The following is a 27,497-nucleotide window of genomic DNA, read 5'->3' on the forward strand; positions in this document are numbered from 1 at the left end:
ATTGTATGTGGGGGTTTACAGGAGAGAGCTTGAAGCTCACTCACCCTTCTAGCCGATGTTAGTGCTACAAGTAGGACAGTTTTAAGTGTGAGAAATCTTAATGCGCAAGGGTAAAGTGGCTCAAATGGAGTGCCCTTTAAGAAGTTTAAGACTAAGTTTAAGTCCCATAATGGAACCTGGAATGGTTTTGGAGGGTAAACATTAGTCAGACCCTTGAGAAATTGTACCACTAGAGGAATTTTGAAATACGATGGTTCCTCCGCAGTGCGCTTGAAGATAGAAAGCGCTGCGAGATAGCCTTTTACAGTGCCAACTTGAAAGCCTGAGTTTGCCAAGTAGAGTAGAAACGATAGCACCGTTGGTGTACCGCATGAAAAAGGGTCGATATTCTCTTCCCTACACCAGCTGCAAAACTTGTTCCAACGGCAGCGGTATAAAGACTTTGTTGCTGGTCTTCTGGCCGAAAGCAACACCTCCATGACGTTATCAGGGAGATCCCAATCCTTGTACCTCAACCTTTCAGAAGCCAAGCGTGAAGGTTGAGGGTTCTGATGTCTGGATGGAGAACCTGACCTCCCTTCTACGAGAGAAGATTCTCTTTGAGTGGAAGACGGATTGGAGAACAGATGGACATATCTAGATGGTCCGGGTACCACGTTCTCCTGGCCCAGTGCGGGGCAATTATGATCATGGTTTTCCGAAATCTTCTAAACCTCCTGATCATTTGAGGAATAACAGGGACTGTTGAAAACGCGCAAAGGAGTGGAAACTCCCAGTCCACTACGAACGCGTCTCCCAGAGCTCCTCTCGGTGGGAATTCCCTTGAACAGAACAGATCGCACTTCCTGTTGGGGCTTGTGGCGAACCGATCCACCTGAGGGGTTCCCCAAAGGGCGAAGATCTCTTGAAGGACCTCCTGAGCTAGCTCCCATTCGTGGGAGACTGCTCTGCCTGCTCAGAGCGTCCGCTGTCAAATTCTTCTCTCCGGCTAGATGGACTGCCGATAGAGATTCCTTCCCGAATTTCCCAAAACCAGAGCTGCATTGCCTCTCTGCACAGTGGCAGTGATCCTACGCCTCCTTTTGTTGAGGTAGTGCATGGCCACCGTGTTGTCCGTCATTATCAGGACATTTCTCCCCTGTACTGATGGCAGGAAAGCTTTCAGAGCTAGTCTGATCGCTCTGAGCTCTAATAGGTTGATGTGTAGTCTGGACTCCGATGGAGACCAACGACCGCTGATGGTCAAGTCGTTGGCATGGGCTCCCCACCCTGTGAGCGAGGTGTCTGACTACTGTTATCTCTGGCCATGGTTGCCAAAACAGTTCTCCTTTCAAGATGTTCTCTGAATAGGCCCACCACTGAAGGTCGTGGTCTACTTTGTCCGGAATCCAGAGGAGGTCTGACATTCTCCCTGAGAATTGTGACCACTGACCTCAGTGCCCACTGAAGAGATCTCATTCTCAGGCGAGCCTCTGGCACAAGGAAGATCCAGGATGCCATGAGGCCTAGCAACCTCAAAAAGTCGAAGGCTGGGAGACGTTGGGTATTTTGAAACTTGGTGACCATCTGTAGAATATCTTGAGCCCTCACCCCTGGTGGCGAGGCTTTTCCCAGGGAAGTGTCCAGGACCGCTCTTATGAACTGGAGTCTCTGAGATGGCATCATCTGTGACTTCTTTAAATTGAGGGAGAAGCCCAGTCTGAAGGAAGAGGCAGACATAATCTAGCTGGGTCCGGGCCTGTTCCGAAGATAAGGCCCTAATCAGCCAATCGTCCAGGTAGGGATAGACGTGGATCCCTTCCCTCCTTAGACTCGCCGCCACTACCGACATCAGTTTGGTGAAGACCCTCGGGGCGGAGGTCAGCCCAAATGGCAGAACTCGAAATTGATAATGAGAGTTGCCAATTGCGAACCTCAGGTATTTCCTGTGCTTGAGATGGATTGGCACATGGAAATAAGCATCCTGAAGGTCCAGAGATAACAGCCAGTCCTGGAGCTGGAGGGCCTGAAGGATCTGAGAGAGAGTTACCATCTTGAACTTGTCCTTCCTGAGGAACTTGTTCAATTCTCGGAAGTCCAGGATGGGTCTCAGTCCTCCATCCTTCTTTGCTATGAGAAAGTGGGGGGGGGGCAGAGTACCAGCAAGCTACAGGTACCGGTTCTATGGCACCTCTCTCTAGCAGGTCCATCATTTCCTGCAAGAGGAGCGGATCTGGAACTTTTCGGGAGCTGTTCCCCGGTGAATGATTCTGAGGGATGTGTAGAAAGGGTAGGCAGTAACCTTGGGCAACTGTCTCCAATGCCCAAGCATCTGACGTTATAGCCTGCCATTCCGTCAGATGGCGAGTTAACCTGCCCCCTACAGGTGTCTTGTGTGCAAAGGCCTCAGAGTGGTTTGGGGGCGGCTGATGCAGATGCCTAGGGTAAAGAGGCATCTGCTGCTGCGGTCTTAGTACCTTTGACCCGTCCACCTCGGGTGGATCTTCTTTTGCCCCTTTGAGCCGGCTGTCCTCTGCCTTTTCCGAATGCGGAACAATAGCAAAAGGACTTTCCTCTCCCAGAGGTTCCTGAGGGGCGAAAAGGAGTTTGGCGGATAGCAGCTCCTAAGGATTTTGCTTCTGCTTTAGAAGTCTAACTTTTCCAGACTGTCATCAGCCTTTTTTCCGAATAACGAAGAGCCGTCAAAGGGCATATTCAAAAGTCTGGCCTGTACATCTGGAGCAAAGCCAGACTTTCGTAACCACGCATGCCTGCAGATTGTTGTACTAACCGCCATGGCCCTGCTGATTCTGTCAGCGGAATCGATGCCAGTTTGAAGAGACTCACACATGGAATCTTTGCCATCTTGAATGATGTTAAGGAAGGCTTCCTTCTCCTCTCCATCGGGTATGCAGTCAGCCGCTGATGAAGCACACTCCCATAATGTGCGACTGAACCTGGCGAGCGTACAGGTGGCGTTGATGGACTTCAACGCCATACTACAGACAGAGAAGACTTTCTTTGCCATAGAGTCGTACCTCTTGTCATCCCTGTCCTCTGAGACAGTAGGGTAAGCAGTCCTACTGCTGGATGAAGTTGCCGCTTAAACCACCAGGCTCTCTGGGGTCGGGTGTTTTGACAGGTATTCAGGGTCAGCAGCCGCTACCCTATACTTTGTCGACAGTCTTTTATTGACTGCTGGGATGACTTCGGGAGTCTCCCAATCGGAAGCAATTTTTCTTTGTAGGGCTGCATGGAAGGGGACCACCGGGTCCTCCTGTGGGCCTTTGTCCAATATATCCGTTAGATCATCCTGTTGAAAAACAGGTGAAGGTGCAGACCAACGCATAAATTCAATTATTCTTGCCATCAGGGTTCTATATGGTGTTTCTGCATGCTCCCCTGGGTCTGGCTTTACAAATTCCACTTCTGGGCAAGTGTCAAGTCCACTGGCCTCATGAAGTGAGTCCTGTAGTTCCTTCAGCCTCCTTTCTTCAGAGGTGAAATCCTCTGCAGCAGGCAGTGAGGATCTCTGTAAACCAAAAGTTTCTTGGTCAGAGTCTTCCCTTTCTTCATAAATTGAAGAAAGGCCAGGGTATTCTCTCTGAAATGGATTAAAGCCCATAACTAGGGCTGAAGGAGCCAAACTCATTATCGGACGAGAAAATGTCGACGCCGATGTAACCGGCCTCGAAGGCGCCGAAAATGGCGTCGAGAAAACTGGAAGGGGCCTCGAAGATTTCGAGAGGATCGGGATCCTACTCGAGGGCATCAACGACTGTCTCGCCGTCGTGCCGGAGGCCCTTGAAAACACAGTTGGCTGTGGAGCCTTGGTCCTCTCATCGGCGTCGAGTCGATCGACCGACGCGTCGAGGAACCCTTCGACAACGCCGTCGATGGCGCTGACCCGTGCGTCGAGGGAATCTTCGACGACGGCGAAGGAACCCTCGACGACGGTGTCGAAGACAGTGCCTTCTTACCTGATGGCTAATGGCGCTCTCGGGTGGAATGTTTCGCCGGGTGCTGCGACTCGCTGCGTTTTGATTTTTTGGGTTTTTCACCCGGGGTATCACCCTCAGCTGTCTTCGAGGGGGTCGAGGCCGCGTTCTCGAAGACGCTTAACATTTTCTTTCTGAATTCCTCCCACTCGATTTGAGAACTGTGTTTGGTGGGACAGGAAACTATCTGGGGACACCGAAGACGAGGAATGGGACCTTCGACGTCTCCTTTTCGAGTGTCTAGATCCCGACGAATGGCAGGAGCTGCTTCGAGATCTAGAATGGGAGTGTGTGACGGTGAGGAGATGAATGCCTCGACTCAGCCGACGAAACCTTCGAGGAGGTTTTGGCTGACTTACCTCTCTCGAGCGTCCCCTTTCGCTCCTTCAGGGCTTTCGCCGTCATGGACATACAGTCCTCACACTCCGAACAATGGTGCTCGGACCCCAAGCACCATAAACAGACTCTGTGTGGATCCGTTATTGACATTTTTACCGCAGTCTCGACATTTCTTGAAGCCGGATCACGGCGTCGTCGTTTCTGATGAAGAGCCATCAAGAACGATAAGGAATATTCGTCGAATTAGATATAGATTAACTGACTGAACTGAGCAACGACGTTCCGAGGCCCCACGAAGCGCGGAAAAACGGAACTGAGCAACGGACGCAGCGCGTGTCTATTTATGGGCATGGTGACGTCGGCGCCGATACGGTGGCCGTCGAGGGACATCGACTCGGCGGATGTCGACGCGCAGCGCCCTCTACAGAGAAAACATTTCCGAGGCCAGCAAGCTGGAAACTTATATCAAAGATAAGGAATACGTCGGAGGACACAATCCCTTCGAACAACAGTTACAGGCAAGTAACTTGTTCCTTCTCCAGCATGGGGTGTGGCATGGATTCACATGCTCATGAATAAAGAATACATAGCAGTAGACACATGCAAAACCATGGTAGGTGGCAAGGCTCAACATACGCATCTCTTACCTCCTCACCAGGCTCACCTTCAAACAAACAGGTTGCACAGCACTGCTTGGCCGACTCTGGACTACTCCCTGAAATCCCTGTCGACGCAGTAGAACATCGTGAAGGTGCGCGTCACCCTCGACGATGCAGCCTTGCAAATGTCCAGCAGGGGCAAAACAGAGGGAATGCCGTAGTTTCAGCGATTGCTCTGGTCGAATGGGCACTCTGGCGGCCAGGCAACGGTCTGATTCCCAACCGGTGACAATGTATGATGCAGCCGGAGAGCCACCTGGAAATGAAACCTTGGAGAGGGCCTTCCAGTGGTTTACAGGGCAAAAGTTGACAAAAAGGTGGGACGTCTTCCGGAAAACTCTTAGAGCTGTCGACATAGAACTTCAGCGCTGTAGCCACATCCAGCGAGTGCAAAGTGCTCTCAGCCAGCGACAAAGGCATCTGGAAGAATACAGGTAACACCAGGGGCTCGTTTAGATGAAAGTCCGACGGCACTTTGGGCATGAAGGAGGGGTGCTCCCGTAGCACTACCCTCGTCTCATGGAATGTCAAATAAGGTAGTTTACAAGAGAGGGCCTGGATCTCTCCCACTCATCTTACGGAGGCAATAGCCACAAGAAAAGCTGTTTTCCACGACAGAAACCTCAGTGGCGCTGAATGCAAAAGCTTGAATGGAGGACCCATGAGCCTAGTAAGCACCACAGTGAGCTCCCACACCAGGGCCAGAGCCTTCACCGGCAGGAACTAGCAAAATAGTCCTTTGACTAACTCCTTGACCAATTGATGCGACTATAATGATGATCGTCCTGGAGATCTGGTGTAGCGGGAGATAGCCGCCAGAAGAACTTTGATGGAAGCATGGGCCAGTACTGCCTTGGCCAACCACAACAAATATGGAAGCACCTGCGGAGCAGTGATTCGTAGAGTATCGATCTTCTGATTACGGCACCAAACGGCAAACCTCTTCCACGTGTGCCCGGAGCATTTGGGAGTAAATGAAGCTCTGGCCTTGGCAAGCACCTCCTTACAATCCGCTGGGAGATCGTAGCCCCCAAACTCTAGTGCTGCAGGAGCCAGACCTTCAGGTTCAGCGATCCTGGGTCGTGGTGCAGAATCGCGCCTCCTTCCCTGGCAAGAAGATCTGCGACTGCTGGAAGCTTGACTGGAGGAGACACAGACATGTCTTGAAGGTCCAGGTACAATTTCTGTCTTGGCCACACCGGTACGACGAGGGTCATCCTGCACCGCGACCGTCTGAGTTGATCGACTAGGCGAAGAAGCAACGGAGGGCACGCATACAGAAACAGGCCGTCCCAGGGAAAGAGAATGCGCTCCCCATGCTACCCGGCTCGGGAAACCTGCTGGCGAAGCTCCGGCACTTGGTGGTCGTCGCAAACAGGTCGATATGGGGATTGCCCCATCTGTAGAACAGGTGATCCACTTGGTCCTGCCAAAGTTCCCACTCGGGGCAAGAGCGTAGCTCCCTGCTTAGAGAGTCGGCGACGGTGTTATGATATGATATGGTATTTGTAACGCGCCTATACACAAGTGTTTCAATCCTGCCAGATGAAACTGGATGAGGAACATCCCATAGGCTACGGCCCAGTGCCAAAGGTCCTGCGCCTCTTTGGAGAGCGCTGTGGATCTGGTCCCCCCCCCCACCGCTACCGGATGTAGAACACTGGTGTTGTCCGTGAAGACCCATACCACTTTGCCCTTGAGGGACGAAGAAAGGACTTGAGGGCTAAAAACACTACCCACAGCTCAGACACGTTGATGTGCAACATCTTCTCCTCCGGTAGCCACAGTCCTCTTGCATGAAGACTTCCATTGTGCGCTCCCATCCTTCCAGGGAGGCGTTCGTCGTGACAGTCTCCTGATGGGGTGGGGGTCTGGAAATCCACACTTGCAGACAGATGTGCACTCCCCACCACCATATCGCTCGACGGAAACCGAGTGCGATCTTGTCCTTGATGCTTCCCAACACTTATATCCAACAGGCGTCAAGGAACTCCTGCAGTGGACGCATCCATAGCCTGCACATCCGAATAAGGTATATGCATGACATCCTGCAGAGTAGGGACTGGCAAGCTCTTTCTCTGAGGAAATGTCTGTGCCCTGGAGGACTACCGTTTCCCCCTACCCCTTCTCTGCGACCAAGAAAGACTGTTTCGGTGAAATGATGGGCATCACCTTCTCCAGAATCTTTTTGATGGGCTGGAAAGGGGACTCCCTCCTAGCAGGCAGGGATATCCTCGCCTTGGGGTCATGCCCTGCGACTCCGGCCCCGGCGCGCTTCGCGAGGGATGCCGCTACTACTTCAATGGAGGTGTGGGACTTTGCCTGATGCACCTGGGCCTTGGCATTCTTGCTCGCATCCGCTGCCTTCACCTTAGGGGGAGGGTCGGGACCCCGCTCACCCTTGGCCTTCTCCATCAGGCAGGCTTCGGTCTTCTCCGAAAACTTGCCCGGATGGTCCGAGTTCTTCTTTGAAGAACCAGAGCGTTGGCTTGTGGTCGATGGTGCTGTTGATTCTGAACTCACCCAGGCCACCGAGGAGCCTGTCGCAAAGGCACTCACGAAGGCAGTGGCTTTGCGGTACGTAGCCGCATGTTGGGCCCCTGCGGGAGGGGCGCCCTCAAAGGTCTTAGAAGACCGCTCAGCTTTCTTCTTCTGGGCAGGGGAGTCATGCGGCCGGGACTCAGTTACGAGAGCCATACCCAGAGTCTTTAGCTCAGTATCTTTCACAGAAGTGAAATATCCAAAACAAAGTCTTTGTCCTGCCCTGGGGCAGTCCAGCACCGAAATGCTAGGGGTCTTGGCATGCAGCGACTCGTTGAGGTGCTTGCATCGGTCGGCCAGCATGCGCAGCACCATCTTCCGACAAGCCACGCAGTCGTCCGCCACAAGCATCTGGTCCGAATGCAGAAAGAAGAGGCACAGGGAATGTCTATAGTCCGAAAGACGTTCTGTAGGTTGCAGCTGGGGCAAACCTTGAATAGAGGTGCCGAGTACTCCTCCGCCACATCCATGCGGTGTAGGCATCCTGGAAGCTCCAGAAATCCTCCAAGAAGAAATTCTACAAAAATCCACCCTTGAGGGGCGCTGAAGAATCCGAAACGGGTCACCATTAATCGGAAGGTTGATCGATGGAGCTTGAGGCTCAATTGACCGAAAAAAATGGAGCAATACTCTTAGAAAAAACGCAGTAAAAGCTTGAGAGCTATAGACGAGGACTCCCAACACTTGAACGTGCTGTAAAAATCTGAAGATGGCTGCCAGAGGAGGGGCTTAGGTAGAGGGCAGCCATTAGCTGGGGGCTGTATGACCCAGAGACCAGTGATTGGTTGTTAGGAGAAAGACAGTTCAGAAGTGAAACTGAAACTGATTTTTTCACTACCGAAGATTCCCAGCCCGATGACAGGGAATATTCATGAGCATGTGAATCCATGCCAGACCCCATGCAGGAGAATGAAAAAGATCCTATCCCTCAAAGGAAAAATCCAGGATCCTCTCTTACACATCAGAGGCGAATTTAGTAGCATGCATCCACACTGTTCGTCTGACCCGGACACCAGAGCACAGCCCTTTGCTGGCTGTGCAGAGAGACCAAAGGCCAGAATCTCTGCTAGCACCCATGACTCCTGGGGGCCTCCTCAGTCTTAGGGACTCCCAAGAACTCTACAAGGCCCTGAAGATTGTCACGAAACAACTTTACTGAGGCCGTAGGCTCTTCGTCCTGGGCGATCGCCCAAACGGAGAGGCGTCCGGGTCTTAAGGTGCCAGAGCCGAAGGGGCCCCACACCCGCCCTTGATCGAGAACCAAAGATAGCTGTAGATACATTGGTGACTGCAGGGGAGGTGTTGGTGGTACAGAAGGAAGGTTCTGAAGCACCAGCAGGGATGTGACTGGAGGCAGAACATGCAGTGGCACTGGAAGCGCCAGAGGAACCCGAGAAGAGGCCAGGGTCAGAGGCCTAGTAGACACGCCCTTTGGGATTACTTCCTTGATGATACCCTTAAGGAGCCCAATCATCTGCAGCGAGTGCATGAGGATGAAGCGCTCGAAGAAGCGGTCCTCGCGGGTTGCCGGGTCGCATATGGCACAGCCCTCAGCAGCACTGGGCTTCCTTTCCTGATCAAAGCCTCTAGAAGCCTGGGGCGTGTAGCCATAAGGCTGAGGCGGGTAGCTGTAACCTTGCGGAAACCAACCGCCTGTACCATAAAGCATGCTGCCGCTTCCCGAGGGAAGGGGACTGGAAGATTCTGGCATGGCCCACTCTGTGGACAAAGGACCGGGGAGACCAGAATCCACGATCGCAGCCGGCCTAGCACGCTCTGCCGCGTGCTTGTCTGGCATCTTTGTCCCTTGCGCCACGCGAGCAAGGGCGCAAAGGGCCCATGCCACGTGCTGGCTGACATGTAAGGACACTCCTTGGTCCTAGAAACTAAAAACAGAAGCAGCGACCTCAAGATGCCTCTGGTAGGTTCAGCAGCCTCTGCCTGAGGCCGGTAGTCGAATCATCATGCACAATGACCGCAGAGGTAGCTCTGGTACGCTGGGTGATCTCAGCTACGGAGCTGATATTCGTATTGGATTGTGCTATGGACTGACTCTTGCAGGTTTAACTCAATGATCGCAAAGCCCACTGCGGCCTTCGAGGACAAATTTGATTGGAAGAGCACCTGGGCTAATAAGCATGGGAACCGGTAGCCTTGCCGGCCTCGGGTCTACCAGGACTAGAATCCGAACTACCCTTTCCCCATGGAAAACCCAGGGAAAGAGACAGCGCGTGGAGGAGCTGTACTGAACAAAGGGCCTACCTTGTCTTGACGTGAGGTCCAGGAGACAAACTCTTAAGAATGACCTGGAGAAGAAGGGTGGAAGATCTCCCTCCAGCGTAAGAGACTATTCGTCAAGGCTCGGTGACAGAGTGCTGCAAGCCGTGCACGTGTCCCAGCGGTGGTCAGGAGCCAGGCAGTCAAGACAGAGCACATGGGGCTCTGAGGGCGGGCGATCGATGGCGGGATGCACATCTCGCGAAGCCTATTGCAGCTGACATGTGCTAGGGGAGGTTAAGCATCGAAGTGAGGTGAATATTTATAAATAAAAAAAAAAGAGGAACCATGTGGAAAGTTGAAAAAGTGGAGGGGGCGTTCTCACGGCCGGTACCAGGCCCCCACCCACTATACTAAAATTAAAGGGGGAAGTTCCATTTTTTGCTGCCAAAAGTTCAGATAACGTCCAGATGTTGGGGGACGCCCACAAGAATGGAGGAAAGCAGATTCCACAAGCCTCAGAAACATGTATATATATATATGTGTGTGTGTATATATACACACACACATACACACATATATATATATATACACACTAACCCAGACATATCAAGCGCGAGGCGTGTAATGACGTTGGACGGAGCCCGACGTGGAGCAGACATGCGCACCCTGGCAGTGGAAAAGTTTAAGGACAAGAGGATTTACACTCACCTCAAAATAATAAGGTCAGCAGTCAAAGCAAAAAGGTTGTCCAACAGAAGTCTATGGGATGAAAGCAGCAAAACAAACAAAACATCTTTCCTAACAGTACCCCAATAGCTACCTTGTAGATTAATTTGGTTACAAGTCTGGTAATAAAGGGCTATAAACCTAATTTAGCCCAAATCTATACAAGCCTACCACAAAACATGGCTACCAAGTCAGGTGTACTTTTAAAAGTCTATAAGCTACCACAGGCCAGAAAACCAATATTGAGTGGCAGTGATAGAAGGCCTCCAACTTGGTCAAATACAAATTTGCCAGTAAAAAAATAAAAATAAAAAAAAAAGAATTCAGTGATCTCAGTTAAGCAAAAAATTGAATTCTTCCCCGACAATCACTCTTGGAAAGCCTTACAAACACGTGTCAATAGTTATTCTTGTCAAAACTGATGACCATACCCCAAGCTCTCTTGCTTTCTGCAGTACACTCATGCCCATGGATTTGAGCATTCTACATGCCGGCCGAGTGTGTGGGGAGCCGGCCGAGTGTGTGGGGAGCCGGCCGAGTGTATTGAACCAGTTAAAAATGTGGAACGATTGAGTGTGTGGAACGGAGTACGTAGAGCGGACAAATGTGTGGAGCGGATGAGTAGGTGGAGCAGATGAGTATGGAATGGATGAGTCTGTGGTGCCGATTAATATGTGGAGCGGGTGAATGTGTGGCCAACAAGTGTGTGGAGCGGGCGAGTACGTGGAGCAGATAAATTCGTGGAACGGACGAATGGGTGGAGCGGATGAATGGGTGGAGCGGATGAATGGGTGGAGCGGATGAATTCATAGAACGGATGAGTGTGTAGAACGGATGAGTGGGGGAGCGGATGAATGTGTGGAGCAGATGTGTGCATGGAACAGATGAATACGCAGAGCGGTCGAGTAATATATCAAGCGGACGAGTAGTATGTTGTGCCGATGAGTGGATAGACCGGATGAGCGTGCGGATTGGACGAATGTATGGAGCGGACGAGTGGATAGACCGGATGAGCGTGCGGATTGGACGAGTGTATGGAGCGGACGAGTGTGTGGACCGGATGAGCGTGCGGATTGGACGAGTGTGTGGAGCTGTGGAGCGGATGCCTGTATGTGGAGCGAGAGTGCAGAGCAAATGCGGAAGAGTATGCAGAGCGGAAGAGTATGCAGAGCGGAAGAGTATGCAGAGCGGAAGAGTATGCAGAGCGGAAGAGTATGCAGAGCGGAAGAGTATGCAGAGCGGAAGAGTATGCAGAGCGGAAGAGTATGCAGAGCGGAAGAGTATGCAGAGCGGAAGAGTATGCAGAGCGGAAGAGTATGCAGAGCGGAAGAGTATGCAGAGCGGAAGAGTATGCAGAGCGGAAGAGTATGCAGAGCGGAAGAGTATGCAGAGCGGAAGAGTATGCAGAGCGGAAGAGTGCATAGGCAGACAGGAGTACATGCGCAGGGTAGGCGGGAGTGCATGCGCAGGGTAGGCGGGAGTGCATGCGCAGGGAGGGCGGGAGTGCATGCGTATGGAATACATGAGAGCATGCGTGAAGCACACTGGAAAATGAGGGCTAGACTAGAGCACGCAAGGTGAACTAGAATGCGCGAGTGTGTCGAGCAGGCAGGAGTGTGTAGGACAATCTTGAACGCCTGAAATGAATAAAATGCATAGAACGGACCTGATCGCATAAATTGCGTGACGTACATAATATGCATTGGTATGCGGGAACATTTGAAAGAACGTATATCATACCACACCCCACGACTGCTCTCTTCTTTACACCACCACTCAAATAGAACACAGGGATACTATGACACCATTCGGTATAACTGTTCTCATATCAACATCTCCCGCTCACTCCCCATCACTCTAAGTTAACACTGCTGGTTTAACACCCCCAGCCAGGCGTTTCTTCTAAGGCCTAACGCAGCCACACTCGAGCTGGATAAATTCTGCCAGAGCGAACACATTCTCCTGACCTCTCAACCACCACACCTACCGCTAAGAAGCAGCTACCACATGAACTCCGCACCAGCTGCACACATACCTGGTGCGCACATGAACCTTTTGACTCTCTTCACGCCCTCTACTGACCCGAACTTCGGTTCCCAAGGGCGTTCAACCTACCAGCGCCTTCAGACCACACCAATGGTATATAAGGCGCTATATAAATGCAAAATAACAAGAACTAAATGAACCCTACACTTAACAAGCCACTGAGCAAATCTTCAAACTCTTATCCCATCTGAAGTAACAGTTTTCAAACACATGGCTATTTTATACAAACGCATCACAGGTCACATTAAAAGCAGAGTTAACTACTCCTTCAGGAGAAGATTACCTGGAAGTTGGGAGGAAAGTCCGCCAATCCCACTGAACGCTGTATTGGCACTCGGTGTAGAAAGGGGAGGGAAGGCTTTTGCTGGTGACTGGGGGGTGCTGAAAGCAGATCCAAGGTTTGGAGGAAAGGCAGGTAAACTCTGTGTGTGGGGGGCAGAAGAGCTTCCAATGCTGAGAGATGCCATTGCAGCAAGAGGATCAATCTAAAAATGAAAATAAAACCATGTGAATTATTAAAATGACTAAAACAGTAGTAAGTAATCTGATTTTGGATCTTATAATCACATACTTTGTACAGGATGACTTGTGGTTGATGCCAAGCATGGAACAAGTTACTTACCTGTCACTGTTCTCTAGCATGGGTCTGGCATGGATTCACATGCTTCTGAATATTCCCAGTCGTAAGGCTGGGAATCCTCAGAAAAGAAATCTGTTTGTTTCACTTCTGAACTGTTTCTCCCAACAACCAATTTTTGGTCTCTGGGTATTACTGCCCCCAGCCAATGATTGCCCTCTACCCAAGCCCCTCCTCTGGCAGCCTTCTTCAGATTGGGTAGCATGTAAAGTGGCAGTAGGACCAAGAGAAGAGCCGCAGAGGGGTAGGCGGGAGGTTTCGCATGTGAATCCATGCCAGACATGCTGGAGAACAAGTTACAGGTAACTTGTTCCTTCTCCAGCATTGGGTCTGGCATGGATTCACATGCTCATGAATAAATACATAGCAGTACACACAAGCACAACCACGGGAGGTGGCAAGGCTCAACATTAAGCATCTCTTACCATCTCACCAGGCTCACCTTCAAGCGAACAGGTTGCGTAGCACTGCTTGGCTGACTCTGGTCTCCTCCCTGGAATCCCTGTAGACGCAGTAGAATCTTGTGAAGGTGTGCGTCGACCTCCACGTAGCAGCCCTGCAGATGTCCAGCAGGGGCAAACCACAAAAGAATGCTGTAGTTGCAGGAATCGCTCTGGTCGAATGGGCTCTCGGACAGCCAGGCAACGGTCGGTTTCCCAACAGGTGACAATGGGTGATGCAGCCGGAAAGCCACTTGGAAATGGAAGCCTTGGAGAGGGCCTTCCCTTGGTTCACAGGGCCAAAAGGTTCACGAACAGTTGTGACGTCTTCTGAATACTCTTTGTGCGGTCAAGGTAGAACTTCAGCGTTCTAGCTAAATCCAGAGAGTGCAAAGTCCTCTCAGCCGGTGACGAAGGCGTCAGGAAGAATACAGGCAACACCAAGGGCTCGTTTAGATGAAAGTTCGACGCCACCTTGGGCATGAAGGAGGGGTGCGTCCGTAGCACTACCCTCATCTCGTGAAATGTTAAGTACGGTGGTTTACAAGAGTGGGCCTGAATCTCTCCCACTCGTCGTGCGGAGGTGATGGCAAAAAGAAACGCAGTTTTCCACAACAAGAATTTCAGTGGTGCCGAATGCATGGGCTTGAACGATGGACCCATGAGCCTAGTCAGCACCACATTGAGCTCCCACGCCAGGGCCGGAGCCTTCACCAGCGGGAACGAACAGCAAAACCCTTTGATGAACTCCTTGACCAGGCGGTGAGACCACAACGACGACCCCCCTGGAGTTCTGGTGTAGCGGGAGATAGCCGCCAGATGAACCTGGATGGAAGCATGCGCCAGCCCTGCTTTGGCCAGCGATCGCAAATACGGCAGCACCTACGGAGCAGTAATCCGAAGAGGGTCGATCGTCTGTGCACTGCACCAAACAGCAAACCTCTGCCACTTATGTCTGTAGCATTTCAGTGTAGATGAAGCCCTGGCCTTGGCAAGCACCTCTTTGCAGTCCGCCGGGATATCGTATCCTCCAAACTTTACCGCTGCAGGAGCCAGGCCTGCAAGTTCAGCGACCCTGGGTCGTGGTGCAGGATCGAGGTTCCTTCTCTGGTGAGAAGATCTGAGGCCACCAGAAGCTTGACTGGAGGGGACACCGATAAGTCCAGAAAGTCTGGGTACCAGATCAGTCTCGGCCACCCCGGTGCGACGAGGACCATCCGGCTGGGGAAACTTGCTGACGAACCTCCGGCACTTGGTGTTCGTCGCAAACAGATCGATGTGGGGGATTGACCCATCGTCAGAACAGAAGATCCACTTGGTCCTGCCGAAGCACCCATTTGTGGCAAGAGCGCAGCTCCTTGCTGAGGAAGTCGGCGATGGTGTTCTCCACTCCTGCCAGATGAAACGGGACAAGAAACATCCCCTGGGCAACGGTCCAGTGCCATACGTCCTGCGCCTCTCTAAAGAGCGCTGGGTATCTGGTGCCCACCCCCCCCCTGCTTCCGGATGTAGAACATCGTGGTGGTGTTGTCCGTGATGACCCGTATCACCTTACCCTTGAGGAACGGAAGAAAAGACTTGAGGGCCAAAAACACAGCCCATAGCTCCAGTACGTTGATATGCAACAACTTCTCCGGCAGCAACAGGCCTCTTGCGGGGAGACTTCTGGTGTGCGCGCCCCATCCTTCCAGGGAGGTGTCCGGCTGGACAGTCTCCTGTTGAGGTGGGGTCTGGAAGTCTGCGCCCGCCGACAGATGCAGACTCCCCACCACCGTTCCGCTCGACGGAAAGTCTTGTCAAGAGTAACCTTGTCCTCTAAGCTTCCCGATACCTGAATCCAACAGGCATCGAGGAACACTTGCAGCGGGCGCATCGTAGCCTGCATAGCTGTATGAGGTATATGCATGACGACATCATGCCGAGGAGGGAATTGATGGACCTCACCCTTGCGATCTTCAGGATAAACAGGCGTATCTTGCCGAGGATGATCGCTATCCTCTCCTCCGATGAGATGCCAGGCACGACACTGTTGAGCTGCGACCCCAGAAACAGCGCGTCTTGCGATGGCACCAAGCAGGACTTTGCATAGTTCACAGAGAAGCCAAGTTTTGTGAGCAGCTGGACGGTCTTCGCCGTGTGTTCGACAGCAATCTCCCTCGATTTCGCTCGGATGAGCCAGTCATCCAGGTAGGTGTATACATGGATCCATTGTAGACATAGCTGCACCGCCAACTAAGCCAGGCACTTGGTGAAAACCGTTGGCGCCGACTTCAATCCGAAGGGAAGGGCCTTGAACTGGTAATGTTGTCCTTGAACCACGAAGCACAGAAACTTGCTGTGTCCCTTGTGAATGGGGATGTGAAAGTAGGCATCCTCCAAGTCCAGCGACGATAGGAAATCCCCCGCTTCAAGCTGTCCTAGCACATGCTGAAGAGTGACCATCCGAAACTTCTGGGATCTGATGTACTTATTCAGACAGCAGAGGTCTAGGATGGGCCTCCAACCGCCCATCTTTTCGACGAGGAAGCAGAGAGCGTACATTCCGGAGCCTCTTTGGAACAAGCTCTATCACACCCTTCTTCAGCATGGCTCAAACCTCCAGCAGAGGCTGAGGGAATTGGTTTTCCTGCCTGGCCACTGGTGGTATGCGCCAACATTTTCGTCGGAATTCCACGGTGTGTCCATGGGCTGGTGACGTGGAAGAGTCTGAAGATTTCTTCCTCTCCGCCGCAGAAACCACCGAATCCGGGGAAGGCTGGGACCTCTAGCACTTAGGTGCAGTCTGGCACCTTGTACTTTTCGTACCGGTCCCTCTTCGCCGAGGACGGGATTTTCATAAAGGGACAGTCCCTCGTCCCAGATGTCATCCAACAGAGGGATTGACAGGACGGTCTCCCTCTTCACCTCGCAGTGTTGGGACAGAAAACCCTCCTTTTCCCCTCAAGTCAGTTGAGAGGTCCGAGGCTCTCAAGATCATGGCATGGAACGAGCCTATCACGTTGGCGATTGGGGCTCTGGACGGTGGAGACAGGAGGTTCCCTAACCCACCGTCGTCCATGCTAGTCGTCGCTGTGTCCGGGTCCGTATCCTCCATCGGTGGAGGGGACTGGGGCAAAGGGTGACAAGGCGGTGGAGGATGAACCCTCTTCTTGGTAGGGGGCGTGCCTGATGGCCCCGGGATCCTCTGGTGCATCAGGGTTTTCCCATCGGCGGAAGAGGCATCCTCGTCCGAATCTGAGCACAAGGTGCGAAGTGCCTTGAGGATGTCCACTGAGATGTGTGCTGGGGGTTGAGGTGGTTGCTGAGGTGACGGAGGTGAAAGAGACAGGAGCAGCAGTGTAGGATTCTCCAAGTCCTCAATGCCCTGCTCCTAGTCTGTCTCGTCACCACTCTCGACATCTACCTCATCGGGGTCCCTCTCGTAGGCCTAGGCCTCGACGAATTTCTTCTCCAAAATGGCGTGGAGAGTAGAAAGCTCCTCCTCAGTGGAGATGTCCATGCCTTGCAGGGTTACCTTGCTCCCCCCTCACCCCCATCATTTCGACCAGGGGAGACTTTCTGGGAGATAATGGGCATTGCCTTCTCCGGTGTCTTCTCTATGGGCTGAAAAGACTTCGCTCCTGACAGGCAGGGAAATTCTTGCCTTGGGGACCATACCCTATGAACCCGCATCCGCGGCCTTCTCTAGGGACGCCACCATGCCTTCACTGGAAGGCTTTGCCAGGTGAATCTGGGCCTGCACAACCTTGGTCGAAGTAGGGGCCTTCACCTTGGTTGCGGAGGGGTGGGGGTATCAGCGCCCCACTCCCACTTGGCCTTTTCCGATTGTCCCATCCAGGGCTTCTCCAGAAGCTTACCCGGGTGGTCCAACTTCCTCTTCGACGGAGCGTTGGCTCGTGGTCGAAGATGCCAGAGACGCTGTGCTCGGCCTGGCCGCCGGGAGCCCGTCGCAACATTGCTCCCAGTGCCCTCTGACCCACGGTGCTTGGCCTTATGTTGGGGCCCCGTCACTGGAGCGCCCTCAAAGGTCTTAGAAGCCCGCTCAGATTTCTTCTTGTGACTGGGGGAGGTATGCTACCGGGACTCACCCTTAGCAGGGGCCTTGAGCTACTCAGTGAGGCACCTGCGCCAGTCCTTCATGGTGCGGGGGACCACATCCTGGCAAAACGCAGTCATCTTCCAGGTGCGTTTGGTCTGAATGCAGGCAGCAGAGGCACATGGAATGCCCATCGTCCAACTAGATGTTCGTAGGCCGCATCCTGGACAAATCCTGGACCAATGTGTTGAGTCTACCTTCTCCTCTTGCATCTCCAAGTGGAGTAGGCCTTGAAGAAGCTTCTGGAATCCTCTAAGAAGAAACTCTACAAAAATTCACCCTTGAGGGGCGCTGAAGAATCAGAAAACCGGTCCCCGTTAAATCGTAAAATGGATCGATGGAGCTTGAGGCTCGACTGACCGGAAAAAATAGAATAGAACTCTTAGAAAAATCGCAAAACGCAGTAAAAGCTCGAGAACTATAGCACGAGGATTCCCAACACTTGAACATGCGGTAAAAATCTGAAGATGGCTGCCAGAGGAGGAGTCTAAGCAGAGGGCAGTCATTGGCTGGGGGCAGAATGACACAGAATAGTGATTAGTTGTTAGGAGAAAGACAGTTCAGAAATGAAACTGGTTTAACTTACCGGGTATTCCCAGCCTGACGACTGGGAATACTCATGAGCATGTGAACTCATGCCAGACCCCATGCCTGAGAATATGTCGGAAAGAAAAAGGCAGAAAGAGTAACTATATTTAAACTTATCATAAGCAAATGGCATCAGCCGAAATTGAACTACGTGAGAAGCAACCACTCACGATGGTGGAAAAAAATGAGGGATCTCGACACATGAAAGACCATGGGTACAGTGGAAGTCGCACTAGGGACAGACTTACTGGCATGCCCAGTCGACATCCCTTTGAGTTTCGAAAACAATATTCCAGCTTCCACTGGATGTCGGCCTATGCATAGCATATGATGTAAGCAGATTACACAAGCCTCAGAAACAATACATCTAGCTCAATGTGTTTCTGAAAAATATCAATCCCTTCATCAGGAGCAAATAAGTGTTCAATTCAATCATTTAAAAAGCTATGCGTCAAACTCCAAGTCAGTCTAAAAAAGTAAACAAAGTTTTTATCAGTTTGCTATGTAATGCATTTTAAGTTTACCAATTTGTACTGATGAAATTATTGACTTCAAAATTGACCCATATAACCTTTTGTTCAAAAGACTAATGTGCGCCTGCCAGTGGGTTCCACTCTTGTTCAGCCTATTCTTGCAAAAATGCAATGTCTGTTTAATAATTGTAAATAAAAAGTTGTTTCACTACGGTAGCATTGGGGTCAAATGGAGAGTCAGAGATCCTAGAAGTAATAGGAAATAAATACATTGTGTCTAAAAGCACGATTCTTATACAAAGTGTTGTAATCTGCATTGGATGTGATCATAGTTTCCTCGAGGTGTCAGTCTATAGATTCAAGGTTGGATGACAACTGTAAAAGTATAAAGACGCGAGTCTCGGGTCAATGATATTGCAATCGATGCATTCTTACACCATTTGATAGTAACAGGCATGTTTTCAAGGAGTGTGGCGTTGTGGAGCAGCTCTGGCGTTCTGAAATAGAACAGGCAATGTCGGATTAGGAGAGAAGTTAAGCAGTCCTGTAATTTCGCTGAATAAATTCTGGGATAGCTGACATACGCGTACATGCGATTTGTTGGTTGCCCAGTGGTCCGTCCCAGTTTACGGCAAGGTAAACAGCACCTCATACCTATGCAAAAGTCCTCACTGGATGCAGCGCGTGTTTTAGTAGTCTGTGTGAGTGCCTGGATGGGGGTGTACAGAAACAGAACTGTCCACAGGAAGGAGAGCGCGTCCCCCAAGCTCCTCGTTTGATGGAATCAGCTGGCAAACTTCAGACATGTGGAATTTGCCGCCATGGCAAAAAGATAGATTGGGGTCTGCCTCATTTGACCAACAAGAGGTCCGCCTGATCCCGACCAAGTTCCAACTCATGGCAGGAGTGCGATTCGCTGCTGAGGGAGTCTGCAATGGTGCTCTTGACGCCTGCCATGTGGAGAGGTACGAGGAACATCCCCGTACGAAGGCCCAGTTACACAAGTAGAGCTTACATAGAGCGCAGGAGTGCCCCCATGCTTCCTGATGTAGAACATGATGGAGGTGTGTCAGTGAAGATCATCACCGCCTTGCCCTTCAGAGAAGGTAGGAAAGATTTGAGGGCCCAGAACACTGCCTGTAGCTCCAGAATGTTGATGTGGAGATCCTCCCCTGAAAGCCACTAACGTCTGGTGTGAAGATGTCTGGTGTGAGCCCCCCAACCTTCGAGAGGCGTCCATGGTGACCATCGCTGGAATGGAGGGTTTGAAATCCTGTCCCCTGGGCGTGTGGGCACGCACCCCCCACAAATGTAACACCAACTGAGGGATCTTGTCCGAAAAACGCCCAGGCACTTGTATCCAACGCGCATCCAATAATTCCTGTAGGGGTCGCATTTGCAACCTGCAGAGATGGACGAAGTAGGAGACTGACAAGGTAGATGCAGTTTGACATCATGCCCAGCAACAACTTGATGGCCTGTACTGTGGCCGTCATCGCCAATGACTGTTGCTGCACCTTCCCTTGAATGGCTGCTAACCTCTCCTCCGAGGGTGATGCCAGGTAAGACACCGTGGAGTCTGGCGCAGAGGAACAGCATGTTCTGCGATGGCATTAAGCAGGACACTGAATAGTCTATGGCAAATTCCAACTCTGTCAGTAGTCAGACTATCTCCTTTGTGTGCTCGTCAGCCGGTTCCCCAGAGAGGGCGTTTAACAGCCAATCATCATACGTGTATGCCCTGCAGGCGCAGATGGGCCACCACCGGGGCCAGGCATTTTGTAAACACTCTTGGGGCCGATTTCAAGCCGAATGGTAGGGCCTCGAAGTGGTAGTGTTGGCCTTGCACCACAAAACAAAGGAACTTTTGATGGTTCCTGTGGATGGGGACATGGAAGTACATGTCCTAGGTCCAACAACATCCAGAAATCCCCTTTCTCCAGTTGACCTAGCACGTGCTACAACGTGACCATCCTGAATTCTTTGCACTTCAGGTACTTGTTCAGACGGTGCAGGTCCAGGATGGGTCTCCAACCCCCTGTCTTTCTTACCAGAAAGTATCTGGACTAGACCATAGCGCTGTAGACATTGGGGATCCAGCTCTATCGCCCCTTTCCATAACATAGCTTGCACTTTTTCCAGAAGCTTATGGTTGTGAAGCTCCTCACGGGGACAAGGTGAAATATGAGGGCACCTGCGTTGGAACTCCAAGGTGTGTCCATGGGTGAGATCGTCCAGCACCCATCTGTCAGTGATCATCTTCCACTCGCTGAGAAACTTAGTCAGCCGGCCTCCCACATGGGTGCACGAGTGGGGGCCAGGCGACTTGGCCAGTTCAGGCTTGCTTGGGCGCTGATGCCCTACAGTCGGGCATAATGGTTTCCTCGGGCACCAGCTGGAAAAGCTCAGAGGCCCTGGAGATGGAGTTGAATCATCCCACCTAGTCTGGTGGAGAGACTACGAGGAGTATCCCGGAGCAGTGATTCATTATCTACCGGGATGGAATCGTCGTCCGTTTCCGTGGCCGCCTCCATACCAGCGTCCGTGTGCGTATACGGGCTGCTGGTGGAGTCTAGGCCCAACGTGGTGGAAGAAGCAGATGTGGAGGTGTCGGATGACGTTTCCTCCTCTTACGCTGTGGCTGCTATGGGGCCTGGAGCACCACAGGCATCGTAGCTGGGGGCAACCCTTGATGGATTTCTGTCACTAGGGTGTGGAGAGTCTATAGGCTGTCCATGCATCTGTTCCATTGCGGCATAAGGAACTATGGAGTTCTAGGCCCTGCTCTGCCTTCCTCCTCATGGGCCATATGGACAGACTCTTGGGCATCGTAAGTGGATGAGATGTCCATCGGTTGAACACAAACCTTGGAGGGCTTTTTTGTGCCTCCTCACACCCGCCCCCCCTTTTTTCCACCAAGGGTTTTAAACCTCGAGGTGCAGGCAGTCAAGACAATGTAAACGTTTGTCCTCCACAAAGACGTTCCTTAGCCTGCATTTGGTTCAGGGCCTGAAGAGGGTCCTTCCCTCCTTTTCCTCCTCAGTCATGGTCAGAGGGCGCTAAATAGGCCTTCCAGAAACTTTGACAAATCTTCGCCCTTGAGGGGCGCATAATTTCACAGAACGGTTCCCAGTTGCCCGCTGGTGAGGAAGGAGCACCCAGACTCTGGTGGAAACAAAAAAACGCACTTTTCGGAGAAAAAAACCCACAAATAGCTAAGGGAGCAACTCGAGGACTCCCAACATTGGCAGCCATCTTCAGATTTTTATCGCACGCTTCAGAGGCAGGGCCTATGGAGATGACCATCATTGGATGGGGCAGTATAACCCAGAGGACAATGATAGGTTTAAATTAGTGACTAATGTACTCTTAGTCCCCTTTCCTCCATACTTGCTGAGCGTCCCTTCCTAGGGACAGGAAGCAGAACCTTTGTCACTGGAATAACATTCTTCCCCTTTAAATTTAGAGGCACGCGGGGGTGCGGCCCTGGGAGCATGCCCTACCCTGACTCCGTCCACCAACGCCACTCAGTCCCAATTGACACTGCGTCAGTATTGAACATCTCCTAATGGCACCAGTATTATTAGGGGGCAGGATGGTGGGACATATGGAGGAAAGGGGACTAAGATTATGTAAGTCACTACAGTGAGTAACTTATAATTACTCTTCCATTCCGTCCCCATTCCTCCATACTGCATGGGCGATTACAACTAAATTTAGCCCCAGGGTGGAGAGGAGACCCTCCTTGAGCAAACAAGTTCCTTAGAAACGCCTGTCCGAAGGCCGGGTGTGACAAAGCCAGCATTAAAAAAGCCAAAGGGGTGGTCCAGGTGGCCGCCCACTTTATGACTTGCCACGGCACCTGCTGCTGGAATGCTATGGCCGTGGCCTTAGCTCTGACCGCGAGAGCGTGGAGGTTGGCTGGCAGCGCCTTATGCTACCCCTCATAGGCCTTTTTGATGACCGCAACCACACACCATGCAATAGAAGTCTTGCATGCCTGGTAACCGGGTCTGGAGTCCCCAAAGGTGACAAAAAGTGCGTTCCAACTTGCAGAAGCCTGTGGTCCTGTCCAGATAGAATTTGAGAGCGCATCTGACATCCAGACAGTGCAAGACTGAGCCTCGTCCTTGGATTTCAGCGAAGAAAGCAGGTAAGAATATTTCCTCGTTTAGATGGAAAGCAGAGGGTACCTTAGGGAGGAACGCTGGGTGAGTCCGCAGGACCACCTTATCCCGGTGGAGAGAGGTATAGAGTTCCGATGCCACCAGAGCCTGGATCTCACTGACTGAGCAGAGGTGAGTCCTACTAGCAAAGCTGTCTTAATGGTGACCAGCCTGATGTCTGCAAACACCATTGTATCGAATGGTTTGTGCGCCAGGGCGCCCAGCACCACATTGTCACACACAGGGTTTGGTTTCTTGATGGGAGGGAAAGCGTGGACAAGCCCACCAGGTGTTTGTGTGAGTAGGAGGGAGGAGAGGGAGTTATAGGTAGGCAGTACCCCGTGGATACTACAGATAGTATCCAGGGGTCCGCAAGGTTCTGGCGACAAAAATGAACATGCGAGGCAAGCCTGCCACCCACTGGAGATACATGGACCCAAAGGGACACCTCATGCCTTTTTTCCTTCTGAGGCTGCGGCTGAGGAGGGGGACTGGAAGAAGCCCTGGCCTCCCCTCCCTTGTGTTGCTTGCGCCACTGCTGACTCCGCGAGCAGTCAGGTTGTCTCGACCTCCATTCCTGGAATTCCCGGAACCCGACAAACGCCCACCCCTTGTTGGAGCGTTTATGCAACTGGTTGTACGCATTGGGTGTCCTTCGTCAGGATAAAGATTTTGCAGCCTGCGAGCTGTTATTTCTATCCAATTTCTCGTCAGTGGTAGAGTCAAAGGGGTCACTACCCTCAAATAGAAGGTCCGATATGCGATCCTGGATGTCGGGGTTAAACTTAGTAGCCAGATGCCAGGCCGTCCTCACGTCTGTGGCGATGCAGATAGCCTGTCCAGCGGTATCGATGTGGGCCACAGTGGACTCCATGAAGTCCTGCGCTGCCAGCCTGGCTTCTCCTAGACCCGCCTTGAAGCATGCCTGGCTCTACACAGGACGTTCCGGGAGGAAGTCCGATATTTTCCACCCAAGCTTCTGATTAGCAGCTGCTAGTATGGCATCGGCATTGGCCTGACACAGGTGCAGGTAGGCGCTGGAGTACAGCTTCATACCATACGCCTCCAAGATCTTCTCCTTGCCTAGCAGTGCCGAGGACGAGGTGGCTGAGGAGGACCGAGGCTTAGAGTAGAGTGAAGCTGCAGTGACCAACGAAGAGTGCAGTTGAGGATGTGCCGACAAGAGTGTATCCCCCTCCATCTCTCTATACTTGGCATTGCATCGGGATCCCTATCTTGGTATGGGGCCGTAGAGTGAGGACTTCTGACAAGACTCCCTCCTCAGGCTGCTCTACCTCAGGTTGAGGAAGGCCCAAACATTCTGCAAAACATTTAAGCCTGTCGTGGAATGCCTTTGCTGACGACTGCGTATCAGGATCCTCCTCCTCGTGAGTGTCAAGCTGGTCTGGAGGGGGGCTGGGCCCTCGTGGGCTGCAGTATGGAGATCGGAGCCAGAGGCTGGGCAGAGGTTGGTGCAGGATTGCCTGAGCCAGTCTGAGGCCGAAGAGGAGGCAGGAGATATTGACAGAGTGGCTGGGGGCTGCTGTGGCCGGAGCATACTGTGCCTAGGTTGCAGGGGAAACTTGCCCTGCACTGCTGATGGATAAACTGTAGGCCACGTACCCAGTTGACACCAGTCCCACATTGACACTGTTAGGGAGAATTCTCAGAAATGTGCTAATTCCCACCATCTTAGAGACCCCCAGCAACTTTGATGGATTTTGAGGACTTGATTATTTTAACCATGTATTTTATTGTGATTTTGTACACTTTCTTTTGGTTGTGTACTCTGACAAACTCCATAGGCATCATCTTTTACATTGTGTCACAGCACCGTCAGCGCAGTGGCACAGGAAAGTATTTCAGATTTCTCAAAAGGTTTAAGATGCCTTCTCTTGGATAAAATACTGTTTCCAAGAGCAGTAAAGTGAAATTTACTTTACTTACCATTGTAACTTTCTAGAAACAGAACACACCATCTTAGAATAAAGTGCTGGAGGGGTTACCTAGTATTTGTTTATGATTTTTTTATTATTTGAATGGCTGGTGGCAGTGGTTTCATTTGAACTTCCATGGTGTGCATTTACGGCAGGCTGCATTCGCAACTACAGTAAAGCAAACGTGGAAGCCATCTTTGTCAAAATGGCCCCCACTGGTCTTTTTTCACCATTTCTTTGTGGCAAGGTCCTTCTTGAGATTTACTCAGCGCACCAAACCAGGTTTGGTCTCTTTGTTCATTTTGCCTTTGGTGGGATTTACGAGTGAAGTCCGCCTCTGGCTTCAGAGTGTCTGGGTTCGGCAGGAATTGAGGGAGGTGCTCAAAACTCTGTGCTTAGTCTCCTAGGAGACCCAAATGCACTCCATGGTGATTGGCCGGCTGACTGTCCGGCAAGGACAGCCATCCTGCTGGGTGAGTGATAGCTAGGCTAGAATGAATGTGAGAGAACTGAATAAAAGGCGAGTCTTTTAACTTGGAAGGCAGAGTCGACCACTGGACGAAGGAACCGAACAAGAACTTGAAGAGGACGCCTGCTGCAACTTCTGGACCGTTGGTTTGCCCGGTGAAGCCCTGCTGCAGTGCCGAAACGCCAGGTTCGCATCGACAGAGAATTCCCTGCACGGATGACTTCTCCCCTTGAGTTGGTGGGACCAATCAACTCCAAAGTAAGCCACCTGGACATCCATCTCAGAGCTAGTTGTATTTCCACAGAGTTGCTGCTGGAAACTGTATAGCCAGGGAGAGGAACACCAGATTGTGTGCGTTGCTTTTAAGCTCACCTAGAGCTTTTGGAAGATCATCCAGACTTGCAAGAAGCAGGACTGACCAAGCCTGAGACCCCTCAGAGTGCGGGACCCCAGAAGCAAGGAAAGTCCAACTCGATAGCCAGGACCCACAGTATTGCCATTTGCGGTAGACATGAGGAGCTGAAACACTGGACAGCCACTGAAGGAACAAGTTACTTACCTGTAACTGTTGTTCTCCAGCATGGGTCTGGCATGGATTCACATGCTCATGAATATTCCCAGTCGTCAGGCTGGGAATCCTCGGTAAAGAAAAATCAGTATCAGTTTCGTTTCTGATCGGTCTTTCGTAGTAGTAACCAATCACTGATCTTTGCGTCATAGTGACCACAGCCAATGACTGCCCTCTCCCTAAGCCCCGCCTCTGGTAGCCATCTTCAGCTTTTTACTGCACGTTCAAGTTTTGGGATCCTCGTGCTATTGCTCTCGAGCGTTAGTGCTTTTTTCGCGCTTTTTCTTAGGAAAATTTTCTTTTTCGGTCAAAAGGGCCTCGAGCTCCACCGTTTCTTTATCCGATCAACAGGGACCCGTGTCAGATTCTTCTACGCCCCTCAAGGGTGAAAATTTCATCGAGCCACGCTTTTGGAGGACTCCAGAAGTTTCTCAGGCCCTTCTCGAGCATGGCCCAGGAGAATGGAAGCTCGACGCCCGGAAAGCTGTTCAAGGTCTGCCCTGGATGCCCGCTTCAGAATGTCTTTAAGGAGGACGTATTCCTTATCTTTGATAGACTCCCATAGTAGTGGCATGTAATTGGAGGTGGGAGTAATAATGTCATGTATCCCTTTTAGGAATGAACCGCATGTAATACGGCTTTTCCAAATCTGGTCTCTTGACTAGCGGAGGAATCCAGGTTGTAAAATGTTGTGAACGTATGTGCGGACGACCATGTGGCAGCCGCACATATGTCTCAGACCGGTACCCCTCTTTGGAGGGCCGAAGAGGCTGCAATACACCTGGTTGAATGAGCCCTAAGATTTTGATGAGGCTCTTTCCCTGCCAGTTTGTAACATTCCAGAATGGCCAAAATAATCCATCTGGAAATGGTCTGTTTTGTTATCGGCAATCCCAATTTGTGCCCTGAGTAACCTACGAACAGTTGGTCTGCTTACCTAATCCTAGCAAGTCTGCTGATGAAAAAGCTCAAAGCCCGCCTTGTGTCCAGCCTATGTAGCCTTTCTTCCTCTTTCCCCGGATGGGGAGGGGGATAGAATGAAGGTAAGGTCATCTGAGTGATGTGGAACTCAGAAACCACCTTTGGGAGGAAATTAGGCTTCACTTGTAGGACAACTTTTGTCTTTATGAAAAATTGTATGAGGGGGTTTACAAGATAGAGCTTATAATTCGCTCACCTTCCTAGCAGATGTCAATGCCACTAATAAGTTTTAAGGGTGAGAAATCTTAGCAAACAAGAGTGGAGTGGTTCAAAAGGAGTACCCATTAGGAAATGTAAGACTAAATTTAAGTCCCATAAGGGAACATGGAATGGTCTTGGAGGCTAGACATTGGTTAATCCCTTCAGAAATTGTATTACTAAGGGTAACTTGAAATACGATGGTTCCTCTGTAGTGCCCTTGAAGATCGATAGCGCTGCGAGATAGCCCTTGATAGTGCCAACCTGAAGGCCCGAATTTGCCAAATAGAGTAGAAAAGATAACACCGTTGGTGTACCACATGAAAAGGGATCGATATTATTTTCTCTACACCAGCTGCAAAATTTGTTCCAACGGCAGCAGTATAGAGTCTTTGTTGCTGGCCTTCTGGCCGAAAGCAACACCTCCATGACCTCA

At 51.4% G+C, this 27,497-nt stretch overlaps 1 protein-coding gene across 7 annotated transcripts in view; it reads right to left on the minus strand.

The window, feature by feature from the left end:
* The window catches only part of CNOT1 (CCR4-NOT transcription complex subunit 1), a 2,171,110-nt gene that overhangs the window by 1,126,372 nt on the left and 1,017,241 nt on the right, over positions 1-27,497 (minus strand). For all 7 annotated transcript variants that reach the window (XM_069654650.1, XM_069654658.1, XM_069654642.1 and 4 more), the window contains one exon: positions 12,792-12,993. In XM_069654650.1, the coding sequence (XP_069510751.1) occupies positions 12,792-12,993 (202 nt within the window). The remainder of the gene's footprint in view (positions 1-12,791; positions 12,994-27,497) is intronic.

Source organism: Ambystoma mexicanum, chromosome 1p (genome assembly GCF_040938575.1).
Source record: "Ambystoma mexicanum isolate Mex_15411 chromosome 1p, UKY_AmexF1_1, whole genome shotgun sequence".
NCBI classification, from domain to species: Eukaryota; Metazoa; Chordata; class Amphibia; order Caudata; family Ambystomatidae; genus Ambystoma; species Ambystoma mexicanum.